A 13,911-nucleotide genomic window follows, 5' to 3' on the forward strand; every position below is an offset into this window, starting at 1 on the left:
AGGACTAGCTTGCTGTGTGCGTTTGGATGCATTTTAAAGTTTTGGGAAGATGACTAAAGTTTTCAAGATACCATACATGAGGGAAATATCTTTCTCAGCAACAAAGTATCAATTCACCAGGCTGTGACCATGTTTTACTCTTTTTAGCCTTCCCAGTTATGATTAAGTTGCTTTTCCAAGAAACCCTCCACAAAATAACTCAAATTCACATTGCAATTCAACCTGGGTCTCACAATGCAATAGCAACAGGTTGCTTGCTTTGAATGGGCTATAACAAAATTACTGAGAAATATTAGGTTACAACTCAATCAAACGTGATTATGGATATTATCATTAAGCTAATGAGCTATTTTTTTTTTTTTTTGGTCCCCTTTCTCTAAAATTTGCTGATTATTCTGGGTGGCCTTCAAACAGCAAATTCGTTTTGATGAAGATTTTTTTTTAATCCGGCTATGGCTCTTATGTAAATATTAAAACATGTCATCAAGATTGCTTCTTTTCTGCTCAATCACAAAAAAATGTTTCTTTTTTAAATTGCTTCTTTTAATAGGGGGGAAAAAAAGGCCAAAAGAAAATTGACAAATGACAGCTTTTAATGCAAGGTCTTGGAAAGCATGCATACTAGAACAATACTGCTACAATATAGCTATCAACTAGTCATTGGGTTTTCATTTTACTTGTATGTACATTTATCTAATATAATATTTAAGCATTTGGAAAATGATTCAAAGGGAGAGAAGCACAAGTAACTTATTTCTAATTTATTTTTCTTTTTAAGCAACAAAGGTAGTGAATTAGTTCTAATGTAATGGGAAAATAAGAGGAGCAGAGAAAGCAGGCAAGTGCCCCAAGTTTTTCTAAAACTTTAATTGCATTTGAGGAAAGGGAAACCTTTCCATTTATTTAGACATCCTACTCTCATTTTTTTATCATAAGAAAAGAGCAGCTGTATCTAACACACACATTTAAGTAGAAAGAAAAGGTTCAGTATTTTGTACTGTCTGAATAAATGCAATAATACACCTTTGAGTTCTTTAAGAACCCCATAAAGATTTTTCACCCCAAACTAATGTCAGTAAATGGCTTTTGTTGATTAGTTAAGAACACCTGGTTTTACAGGACAGCTTAAGTTATAAAGCCACCAGAATATGACTTTTATAGTCAACCACAGAACTCTATTTTTATCAACAATAAGTATTCTTTATATATCAGTATCATTTTAAATAGCTCTGCTTTTTAAAATAGATTTTAACTATAAGCCAAGGCTAGGACTGTAGATTTTGTGAATTTCACCAAGGCTTACCAAAAACATGAGCAGCATGTATTCCCCTCAGAATTATTATAGGTAATATTTTAAGATAAAAATATAAAAGGAGCAAAAAGACAACACTGAAATAACCCAGTTGTTTTCATGCTATACTGGGTCATGATAGTACTTTCTTACATAGTATTCATGCTGCCAGAAAGTCCCCACATTTTAAAATATGATTGACCTTTTTTCTCATTCCCTGTGTGCCCAAGTTTCAAAGCAGGACACGTTTTCACATCTTCAGCTTCCAGGAATGTTATTAATGTCTATCATTTCAGAGCCACCGTAACAGTATTCGACAACTTCACAGCTCTGTCGAAATTTTACAACATAATAATCAATATGAACTACCATGATAGCCAAAGTAGCTGATCTTATATTCCCTACCACCCTGATCTGATTACCCGAATATCAGCTTAGGTCACCTAATGGATCTAGCTTCTTTAAAAATGTTCCAGAAGTTGATGGCTTTGACTAGCTTGAAAGTAACAAGATCCAGATGCCGCCTGTCTACACAACACTAAACTACACAGGACCCCAAAACAGATTTTTTTTAAATTCCCTCTATATTTTTCAGGCTCTCCTCTTTTCCCTCACCACTGCACTTTCTCTCTTTACCTCAATCTCTCCCAGTCTCTCTCTTACACACACACACACACACACACACACACACACACACACACACACACTTCCCATCAGTGTAGCTCATCCAACATCCTGTCCTTAATATAATGTGCACGACATTATTTCCTGCTAGCAATAAGTTAAAAGAAATCTCAGGCAGGAAAGCAATTATTCCATTCATTTTTATCTAAAGTTTCCTTTCTGAATACACTTCATAGTCAAAAACAAGAACCAAAAAGAAAGCATGAATTTTGAAACATTTGGAAAAATTTAGCCAAATGAGTAAAAGGGATGGAATGTCCGATATTTTTCATGGAACCCTTGGGTTTGTTGTTTTTATTTCTTTGGGGGGGGGTGAGGAATGACTATAAATTTCCTCTTTTAAACTTGTCCTTGCTTTGCCATTTCCTTGAGGAAGGCAGACAGCATTCTCCACCCAATCCCCCAAAGAGTTAAAACTCACGGCATGGGAGCAGGAGGGCTGGTCTACTAAAGCAGCAGCCCCACAAACTAAATGCTCACAAAGCCAAAAAGCAATGTGAGTCGACCTTGCAGGGGCAGGGCGAGTCATGGAGCGATTGAAAAAGAAAGAAAAAAAGCAACAATTTTTAATAGAATTCTGAAAGTCTGCTGCCTCGTCTGGTTTACAAATCGGCATTGTTTGAGGAGACAGAATAAATAAGAGCTAACTCCAGCATGAATTACCAAACACTAATCACATCAACGAGCCCTGGTGACAGCACAGATCACTCAGGCACGCCTTGTTCACTCTCGGCATATTTATTTATTAAGACGACAGTGGAGTCTGGCTAATGCGATACAAAATAATATCATCTGTACAGAAACATAACCCATACATTCGAAGCGGTAACTCTACCGACACCCTCCCCCCCCCCAACTCAATCAAGTCCAATTTAACTGACAAATTGGAGCAGTGATTTCACACCTGAGAGTCTTTCATGTCTGAACTGCAGGATAAAGTTCATGGTTGGCACTGCCCACTGCTTAGTTACGTGGGCTTTCCACTGGCCCCGTAATGATCATTTGCGCACACACATAAAGACTAAAGTATTTAACCAATTCATGTCCAATTATCATCAGTTATATTTCATCCCGTTTCAAGACCCAGGCCTCCTGATGGCAGCCAGCACAGAAAAACAGACCTTTGAAAAGTAAAGAAGATCTATTGTAAAGCTCCAAAATTCAGTCTCTAGGTCTTGATCACCCTCCATATAAAATAAAATATGTAAGGCAAATAAACAAAAACAAAAGCACACCCAAACAAACTCTAAGGGACTTTAGTTAGTTGTACTACACCTTCCCACCCCCTTCTTTCATTCTATACTCAGTGATTAAAAGTTTGAGTTGCCCCCACCCTGGTTCGTCCTATCCAGTGAGAAAAACCCTTTTAGAGCCACAAACAAAGAACAGCTCACCAGAAAAGCCTCTGAAATTGTATTCTTGTTCCTGATAATCACTGTTACAATCTCCTTTCTAACAACCCTGTCCATCTGCAAAGCACTTTACTACGGATATCAGGAACATTTTTATGTTGCCAAATAACAACAAAGGAACACGAGCGAAACTATTATCTCTGCTAAAAGAGAAAAACCACAATCCCAGGGCTTGCTTTCTTCTCATATTCTCCTCTGCCTCATTAACTCCATTGGTATGTTACTAATTTCAAAGAAGCAGGAAGAGGTGATGGGGAAGGGGAGGTAAATAATAATTCACATGCCTGTTTCCCATCCCAAGTGCAGGATACCACACTGCTTGCCAGACTGTGAGTCGAGCCATACCTTGGTTTGGAGATAGTGAGGATAGTAGTAAGTGTACTGGGGGTACATTTGTGGCTGATCCAGGCGTTTGCCCATGTAGCTGGAATCTTTATCTCCGAGGCAGGGAACTGGATGACAGGGTATAGTGCCCCAGGCCGAGCGTCCTCTTAAACCACTATTCCTGACAGTCCCGATGACTGATGAGGCTTCAGAGATCCCTCGTCTTCCACCACTCGCTAGTTCCAACACGGCAGGAATTTAAAAAAGAAACACACACACACACAAAAAAAAAAAAGAAAGAAAGAAAGAAAGAAGGAAGGAAGGAAGGAAGGAAGGAAGGAAGGAAGGAAAAGAAAAGAAAAAGAAAAAAGAAAAGAAAGAAAAAAGAAAAAAGGAAGGGTATTGGTAGAACAACAACAAAACACACACACATACACACACACACACACACACACAGCCTTCCCAGATCGTGCCTTCCTTCCCCCAGCTGCCAGGGTCCACTTGGGATGAGGCAGTTTGTTCTCTACCCAGGCTGTCTGTAGTGATGTCAATTGCCAGCGTTTGTAAAGAGAGAGAGAAGAAAAAAAAAAAAAAAAATCAAAGTCCTTTTAGCACAACTCCGAATCCTTGCAGATCAGCTTCCTGTCTCCTGTTTGTCTCTTTCCCCACCTTAAAGAAAAAGGAAAAAAAAAAAGAAAGAACGAAAGAAAGAAAGAAAGAAAGAGGAAGAAGAAACAGAAAAAAGGAAAAAAAAAAAAGAAAAAGAAAGGGGAAAAGAAAAGAAAAAAAAAAAAAAAAAAAAAACCTTGCACAGCCTAGTTGCTGCTGTCTCCCTCCCAGAGTGACATGGTGTTCGGGGCTCGTCCTGTCCTTTCATTCACTTCCTCTCCTTCCAGCCGGTGGGTGGAACCGAGAGAGCCTCTCCAGGGAGCAGCGTACGCAGTCCAGAAGGCTGCAGTATTTCCTCCAAGAAAAAAAAAAAAAAAAAAAAAAAAGCCTGCTTCAACCCCTGCTGCAAGCAAAGTTCCGATTCCCTCTGCTGGCTATCTCGAATAGCAAAGCAATTTTTGCAGCAAAGCTGCTGCCGCTGGAACTGAACCCAGGGAACTCAAATGCGGGCAGTGGATTATTTCTTATCCTTCCCTCCATCTACCCCACACAAGAGCTGCCTTTTTTTTTTTTTTTTCTTGCCAAGTTGCAAGGTAAGCCACACTGCTAAACAAAACACAGAAGACCACGGGAGGGAAGAGACGACGAAGGGAGGAAGGAAGAGAAAGACAAAAATAAAAGCAGACGGACGACCCTTGCTGGTTAAAATGGAAAAAGTGTGTCCCGGATGCTTTCAAAACCTGTTAACATACGAAAGCCAGATGAATCCAAGACCTGGTTCAGAGACTAACCTTTTACTTCTCGGAGGACACGGAGGATGCTAAGTATTGAAGAAATTTGAGAGTCTATGCCAGGACTACTATTAGCAAGCCCTGCATCATCAGCTCACAATGACCAACTTACCAAAGCCGAAATGATCATTCTTATCCTTACATCCATTTTGTAAGCATCAAAAGAGGTATCCCGTTAGGTTTACAGGCGTCTTTATAAATAAAATCACTGGTTCTCTCACTGTCTATCTATGATTATTTTGATTCACGGATGCTTTAATCACTTTACTGATATCAGCACAAAAAAATCACAATTACTTGACAGTTTTTCCCCACCAATAATAAGTAATATTCTGACATGTCTATCAGCTATTACATTATAATACAAATGGTTTCAGAGAAGATATATTTCCTTTAAGGGTCCCTTTTCAAGGCAGTCAAGGCTAAAATTAGACATGCCAGCTGTGTTTTGCTGTGAGTGCTCACGCATGCCCAAAGCGTGGGCAGACCAATATTGAGCGCCTCTCCACTTCGTCAAACCAGCTCTGTTCTCCCCAGCCTAGAGTTGCCTTTTCAGATAAGAGGTTCCTGGTACAAATCCAGCTTCCTAGTGAAGAAGAACAGAGAATTCCAGCCCAGTGCACAATATGGTATCCATCCACATACAAGCCCTGCCACCCATGAGGTCACTGGCTTCCACTCAGGGGTCTGGTTATTAGAAGCTGTGTAGTGCATGGATATTCCTCGGAAAAAGTTAAGGATGGTGGATAAATAGTTTTATGCTTGAAAAGAATAACAACCAGAAAGAAGGAAGGAGAGAGGGTGGGAAGGTCTGAGTTAGAAGCCCTGATATCGCTGTCATTAAGAGAATTAAATCAACTCCACCAACAATGAAATGCGTTCTTCTGGGCCTTATTCATCCCATCTAGAAAGGGGAAATGCTGACAACTTATCTGGCTGAAGGCAGTAAACTGAATCAGATACTAAATCAAAACTACATTGATTTAAAAATCATTCAGTGACATCTCAATGCTCAGACAATAAAGTCTTGACTCCTTGGAATAGTTTTCAAGACCCTTGAAAACCCAACTTTATTTATTCTCCAGCCTCAGACAGTAAACTCTGGCCCTCGTAGTCTATATCTGAGTCACAGTGAACTGCTTTTAAACTGGAATGTGCAGGGGATCCCTGGGTGGCTCAGCAGTTTAGCACCTGCCTTTGGCCCAGGGCCTGATTCTGGAGTTCCGGGATTGAGTCCCGCGTCGGGCTCCCTGCATGGAGCCTGCTTCTCCCTCTGCCTGTGTCTCTCTGCCTCTCTGTCTCTATGTCTCTCATGAATAAATAAATAAAATCTTTAAAAAAAATAATAAACTGGAATGTGCTCTCTCAGGGACTTCTGTCATCTGCTCTGCCCCAGAATGGTCTTGCATCCCCATTCAGCCCATCCTTCAGCTCTCAACATGGGTATCACCCCTCGGAATAGCTTTCCCTGAACCCTCACTTCCCTGCTGCACCTTCTATTTGCCCTAAAAGGATACTTATCCTGGGCAACTGTCTGTTAATTGCATGTTTGTTTCTTCTAGGATGCCCTAAAAGCATCAGGAAAAGCAGAAAAGTAGGAGTCCCCATTATTCTCATTCACGTTCCTATTTCCACAATCTGTCATGGAATCTGACACAAAATGGATGCTCTGCAAATGTTTGAAGAGTAAGATACCTTAAATCCGATAAAAATTCTAACTCAATTCATATCCTCTCTCAGTACATTTCAGTACATTTCTGGATGCAGGGGATAGAGTGGTGACACAGATCAGAACAACGTCCATCCCTCATAGAATATATATTCTAGTGAGGGAGATAAACAAGTAAACAAGTAAACAGGCATTATAAATCAGGTAATATGTAGTACTGTTCAGAAATATAAAGCCTAGTAAACAGAAAGAGTCACAGGAATTCCACTTTAAATAAGATAGTCAGGAAATGCTCACCAAGAAAGAGCTCTGAGGTTAAAGGAAGGGTGGGAACCACACCCTGGGTGTTGTGTACTATGAGAGCACTTCTTGTGAGAGCCTTGGCTCTCACCCAAACTGCCTTCGTTCCAATCCTGCCTTTGCCAGATCACTCTGCCTCCTTTCTCATCCATTCAATGTCACTACACACTTCATACGGCTATCATGAAAATTCACCATAACAAACATGCAAAGCATTTATAACGCCTTGGAACATACTGGATCTGCCCAATAAATGTCAGCTTGTATCTGGGGGAAGATCATCCCAGGCAAAAAGAACAGGAAGTACAGAAGGCCTGGCAGCAAGAACACTTCTTCTGAAATGTGCAAGAAATGGCATAGGGATGAAATGGAGCAAGTAAGAGTAAAGACTATCAAACAAGACTAGAGAGGTACCCTAGACCAGATCATATAAGCCTTAGTGGGAACTTGACGAGGAAAGCTAAATTAATGACAGTTAATAGTATAGCCTGGACTCTACCCAAATATTTTGATTATAGATCTAGCCATCTTCAACTATAGAATGCTGTTTTCCTAAATGACTTATTAAGGCTCCTCCAAATACTAAGACTTATAAGATCAGGATCCTCAATTTTGCCACGATAAACAAAGGCTATCGTATTCTTTTATTAATAACTGGCTTAGCTACTCCTTGGAAGGAAAAGAATAGTGTCTTATTTACAAATGAAAGGCCAAATAAATAACTCCTTCACCCAAGCTATAACTCACTTATATGTATAGTTCCCAGCATGTGTTGATGCTTTTTGCAATTTCTACACAAATTGCCACTTTACAAAATGCTATTCTATTTCATTGGATTATTGCTATATTCTTGGCATCAACTGTCATTAGTCTAAGAACATTCATTGAACACTTAAAGCTTTTCTTAAATAATGCAAAGACAGTTTACCACTTGTGAGAATTGCAGAACCTGTGTTTTATTTATTTGTTTGTTTGTTTGTTTATTTATTATTTATTTATTTTCCTTCAGAGATACCAGTAGCCATCACAACTGAGGAGGCAAGATACTCACGTCAGAAATGGTTTTTATATCATGTCTACTCTGTTGGAGCCATAGTGCTTTCCATTTAAATGATCAAGTTAAGGTAGGAGGTAACTAATTTAAAACACTCTCTAAATCGGAAGCCAGCTGTGTCCCATTTGCCAACTAACAAACAAATTTTGTACAAATCCAAGAGCAGCAAACTCATCAAAGGGCATGGACTCTTACAGATTCACTTGATTCACAGCACAAACTGGAGAGGCACTGATTTAAGACAAGTTCTTGGTTTCTAGGATAGAGACAACATCTCAGACATACCATCCAGAAACAGAGAAATAATGGTACTGAAACGAGGTTCAGTTGGGTAGAGACAGAGATTCTCTTCCAGTTTGCTCTTGATCTATCCAGTCAAAGAATAACTGGGTCCTCTCTTTGGCTGATTTATTTTTTAAATGTCAAAGACTTAGTCAAAAGCAAAAGGAAAGAACAGTAGAGAGAGAGGCATCATCATCATCATCATCATCATCATCATATGCTATCTTTGAAAGCAAGTATACTATTCTATCTTACATTCATGACCTTGAATAAATTAAAACAAACAAAACCATCACTCAGTATTTGTTGCCCTCTTTATTCAAATTTGTGAAATCTCTTCAACACAGCAGTTGCCAAACAGATATTAAAGGTAATTTTTTTTTCTTTTTAAAAAGAAAATGGTAGATCACAAACTCCAACAATAAAGTGGTAGTCTTTTGTCCTACTGGACATACCCATGATTTAGGAACATATCTGAGACAAACTAGGAGAAAGAGACCACTAGTGATTCAAGCATTTGTGGTCCAAATTTAAACTATAATTAAATGTAAAATTTTAATGTAGATAAAAACAATAAAAACTGGCCTTGGAAGAAATTCCAAGCCTCAGAGCAAAATTATAATGGACTGTGTTTTAAGACAGTCAACCAAATAGAGAAGTAAGAATAATTTAAAACAGTGAACATATTAACTTCAACGAAGTTTTACTGAGCATCTAGTATGTACCTAAATAACCAAGAAGAGCAATGTAAAAATCATCACCCTTGTCCTCAAGTAGACTTAACATCTCAATATCTATCAAACATCAGTCATTCATAAATGACCTAAATGCCTTTCCTCTTATCTAAATGCTAAATTTTAATAATTGTTATTAAATAACTTTAAGTTGACCCAATTTTTAAATACATATTTTATTATAAATGTAAGCAATGATACACTTAAAAACTTATGTTTATTTTCTTTTTATCTTTTTAAAAGATACTTATTTATTCTCTTGTTCTTTATATACTTAATACGGTGGTAGTCACATATGTTTCTCCTTTACCACTAGGATTACCAAGAGTCACATTTCTCCTCTTCATTGAAATTAGGCATGGCCATGTGTCTTGCTATGGCCAATAAAAATATGAAGCAAAAGTGATACATGTAGAAGCTTTTAACTGTTGCTGTTTGATTCACTGGTGCACTCTTCCCTGGTGGAAGCATGTGCTTATATGTAGGAAGCATATTGGAAGGCTTAGAATAGCTGCCTCAAATAGTCACCTGAACCAGCCACTGACTTGTCATGAGCAAGAAATAAACTTTTGTTGTAATTATGCTAATGAGATTTAGTGACTTACCACAGCATCACTTAGCCTATCCTGACTAATATGATATTACTTGTAGTGTGATTTTATACTTACTGATTTCTTTCTTCAAGAGTCTCTCCCACTAATACCCAAGCTAAAAGGACAAGGAATTTTTCTATCGTCTTCACTTTATATCTCCAGCACCCAGAACAATCCTTGGGATTTAATATACATTTAATAAATATTTGTTAGATGAATGAGTAAAATATTAATTTAAAATCATCTCATTTATCTATCAGTGGTTAAAATGCAATACTTCATGAAGTAGAAGGGAAATGAGGCTTATATTTAAAATGGAAAAAATGTTTAAGTTTTCTAGGAGGAAAATTGCTACAAGTGTAACTACTAAATGTTCAGAGAAGAGGAAGGTTTTTCTGTACTGATCATATAGATGGCCCTTCATATACTAGACGCTGTATTAGAATTTCATAAATGTTTCCCCAGTTAGAACTTAACAAGTTACTGGAAAATGGGTATGATTCTCCCTACTTTTTAGTTGAGCAAATTAAGAAGGAAAGGGTTTAGCTATCCACTCCAAATTAATACAGTTGTAACGTGGTAGGGGAATATTCCTAACTCACATCTGCATAGAGCCCAAACCCAGATTTTTTTCTCAGCATCACTTGATGGAGATCTTAAATGTTTTATTCCAAAACTGGATTAAGATAATCTTTGTGTTTACAACAGAAAACTCACAGTATACATAAAAATCCTAAATAAGTCAGTGTGTTTTCATAGAAACAGATGGTACTGAACAGAGAAAAAACTGGAAAGAAAGAATATGGCCTTCTATCAAATAGTATAAACTCTATTTGGACCACAGATGTGATGGTTAATTGTATGTGTCAACTTGGCTAGGCTATAGTGCCCAGTCATTTGGTCAAATACCAGTCTAGATGTTGCTGTGAGGTATTTTTCGATGTGGTTAACATTTACATCAGTAGACTCTGAGTAAAGCACCTTATTCTTCACAATGGGACTGAACTTCATCCAAAAAGGTAAAGGCTTTAAGAATGAAGACTGAGATCCTTTTAGAAGGAAGAAATTCTGTCTCCAGACTGCCTTTGGCTTCTAGATTCAACATCAACTCTTCCTGAGTCTTCAGCCTGACAACCTGACCTGAAGTTTGGGGATCCACTCCCACCCCCCACAATCACGAGTCAATTCCTTTAAAATTCTCTTTGCATACAAACACATCTTACAGGTTATGTTTTTTTTCTGGAGAACCCAGACAAATACATTAGGTTAATAAAATGAAATAAATGAAGCAATGAAGGTCAGTGATGTAGACACTCTTACACATTCCTAGTAAATATCTATAATGCTTTTAATAGAGCTTAACAAAATGTATAGCCTTAAAACTTTTCATCCTTGTCAGTCCCAGTAGTTTTGGTTCTAGGAATCTAAACAGATCATCACTAGACATTTAGGAATAAGTAATTGGAGAACTCTGAGTATCCAACTCTAGTTTGGTTAAGTAAATCACAGTACAGAGTATGATTCAAGCATTAAAATGATACTTAGGAAATATTTTAACATATGGGAAATGCTTAAGTCAAATAGCTAATGGAAAAATCAGAATACAACCTTGTATATAGAGTAGGTTTTCAACTATGAAATAAAAACACATAGACAAGAGAATAGAAGAACTGCATCGAAGTAACAATAGTGGAAATGTTTCCTCTGTGATAGTGTTATTGGTGACTTTACTTTCTTTTTCTTATCCTTCCAGAAATCTCAGCATTTTTCAAATTTGTCTTAAAATGAGCATATATTTCATTATTTAAAATAAATATTATTTTTAAATAATTCTCTTAGGTAAGTATATTCCTAAGATTTTTGTTGTTGTTGTTCTTAGCTGACAGGACATTTTTAAACACCCAGATATGACATTAAAATAAATTATGTGTGCACTTGAAATAGCCATTTCCTTCTTACCTGAGTCAGACATCACTTTAAGAAAAGTTTATCTTTCTTTAAAGACTGGGAGCATAAATTCTATAATTTAACAATGACAAAACTCTGATTTAAGGCCTATAACCAAATATCTTCATTTAAAGAAAGAAAAACAGCTACCAACGGCAATGGACATATCTTCGCAGACACTACAGTAAACATACATAAGTATCTAAAACATTAATTTTTTTAATATCCACTAATTCTGCCTTTGCATTTCTTTCTCATAAGTTTATTTGTAAACATCAGTTTGCTTACAATACGCTGTAGAAACAGGGAGTTTCTTTCTTCCTTTCTTTCTTTTTTGGGGGGGCAGGGGGTCTGTCACTGTCTTCTTGTATATTTCCATGCAAAGAATTCCACTATTTGCAGACCACTGAGCCAACTTTGTCTTCATGTAGCTGGCAGATTCTTGTGGCCTTCTTACAAACACACCTTCTGCCATGACTTTTGCCAGCAGTGAACCAGAGCTTAGTGAACCAACCAACAGCCACAAAGTCAGGACAGATGAGTAGCTGCTTTGTCACAAGAGAAACACATTTTCCTAAAAGGAATATCATTACTTTGTATTGACTATTCAGCTTCCAGTTGCCAATAGCTAAGCAAGGCAGATCAATATGACCAGATTTGATTGGCTGGGCTGAGCCTTCTCTCTAGAAACATTTGCAGAAGTCCAGGCCAAAAGTTTACTACTAATTAGAATCACTATGCTGTATACCTAAAACTAACATAATATTGTATGTCAACTATATTTCAATTAAAAATTTTTAAAAGAAATTTAAAAAGAAGAATTACTGGATAAAATACAAGATATCCAGTTAAACTTGAATTTCAGACAAATGATTACATTTTTAAAAAAATATTTTTATTTATTTATTCATGAGAGACACACACACAGAGAGAAGCAGAGACACACACAGGCAGAAGGAGCCCGATGTGGGACTCGATCCTGGGTCTCCAGGATCATGCCCTGGGCCAAAGGCAGGTGAGCCACCCAGGGATCCCGATTAATACATTTTTAATACTAATTATGTCCCGCCCAAATATTGTACATGGCACTTCTCGTGAAATATCTAGGCCATACTTATAAAAAGCACTCGAAGCTTATCTGAGACTTAAATTTACCTGGGTGTTACATACTTTTTATTTTCTAAAGCTAACAAACTTAATCCTAATTGATGCACTTAGGTCTAGAGGTCTTTCAGAGGATACAAGAATTGGTAGAAAGTTCAAATATAATGACAACTGGAAATGCTTAATATTTTCAATCCTCTTTACACTCAAACCACGTAAACCAAAAATGTCCCCATTTTAAGTCTCTTCTTAAGAGAGTTATACCACAATGTGTCCCTGACATGAATCCATACACTGATCTCTGGGTTGTTTTGTTTTTTTGTTTTTTTATAATTGTAAACTTGTTTTTTTTTTCTTTTTACATGAGGAAACATTTAAATATTTTTCTTGTTATTCAACACAATAAAGTACCTGTCAAGAATAACATATGCTTAGATCCCATCCCTGATATCAGAAAGTTGCAACCTAGAGAACCAGACAAAAGCACAAAATAAAAAAAGGAAACCAAGGTAGTTCTCCTGTGTCCATGACCAGTGTGTACAGGGATCAAGAATAAGTGTCTAGCAACTATATAGTAATTTGTCAGCAGAATTTTATGTCTCTTGTCTCTAAGAAATAAAAGTTTAGACTTGTATTTTGAAAGTTTGCACTTCATTTTTTCTAGTAATTTCTATTGCACATTACAGAAATATCAGCTGAGGTCAATTAGAAATAAACAAAAACCTGTCTTTCATGACAGATAGCTTGAAAAGTGCTGTTCTAGAAAATATACAATTGTCTTGTTTCCTTTCATTTCCATTTGCACATTTCTAGTGGTGGAGAGGTTGCATCAATGTGTTTTCTGATTGAGATACAAGGAATAATGAAACTCATATGAACTACAAAGGAAAAATGCAATTCCCTCAAATTTACTTTTCTTGTCTTCCTAACTCACTCTCTTTTTTTTAATCTATTCCTTACCCTCTAACCTATGTCACCTTCCTGACCCCAAGGACAATATTTAAGAGTACCAAACCCAAAGACAGGAGATATGAGACTTGTTGGTTGGAGACTGACCCTGGACAGAATGACTCCCCAGCCAAAGCCTCTTGTGTAAAATGCAGGTTGTAACGAGGTG

General features: G+C 37.3%; 1 protein-coding gene across 8 annotated transcripts in view; it reads right to left on the reverse strand.

Annotated features, from left to right (window-relative positions):
- RBMS3 (RNA binding motif single stranded interacting protein 3) overlaps positions 1-4,431 on the reverse strand; it is a 684,622-nt gene extending 680,191 nt beyond the window's left edge. For 7 of the 8 annotated variants that reach the window (XM_055321498.1, XM_055321501.1, XM_055321500.1 and 4 more), the window contains exon 1: positions 3,733-4,431. In XM_055321498.1, the coding sequence (XP_055177473.1) occupies positions 3,733-3,807 (75 nt within the window). In that variant the 5' untranslated portion in view covers positions 3,808-4,431. Of the gene's footprint in view, positions 1-2,879; positions 2,909-3,732 lie in introns of those variants that run through there. The other variant, XM_055321503.1, reaches the window with a different exon arrangement.
- Positions 4,432-13,911: the final 9,480 nt, after the last annotated feature.

The sequence above is a fragment of the Nyctereutes procyonoides genome, unplaced genomic scaffold, assembly GCF_905146905.1.
Source record: "Nyctereutes procyonoides isolate TBG_1078 unplaced genomic scaffold, NYPRO_anot_genome, whole genome shotgun sequence".
Classification (NCBI taxonomy): domain Eukaryota; kingdom Metazoa; phylum Chordata; class Mammalia; order Carnivora; family Canidae; genus Nyctereutes; species Nyctereutes procyonoides.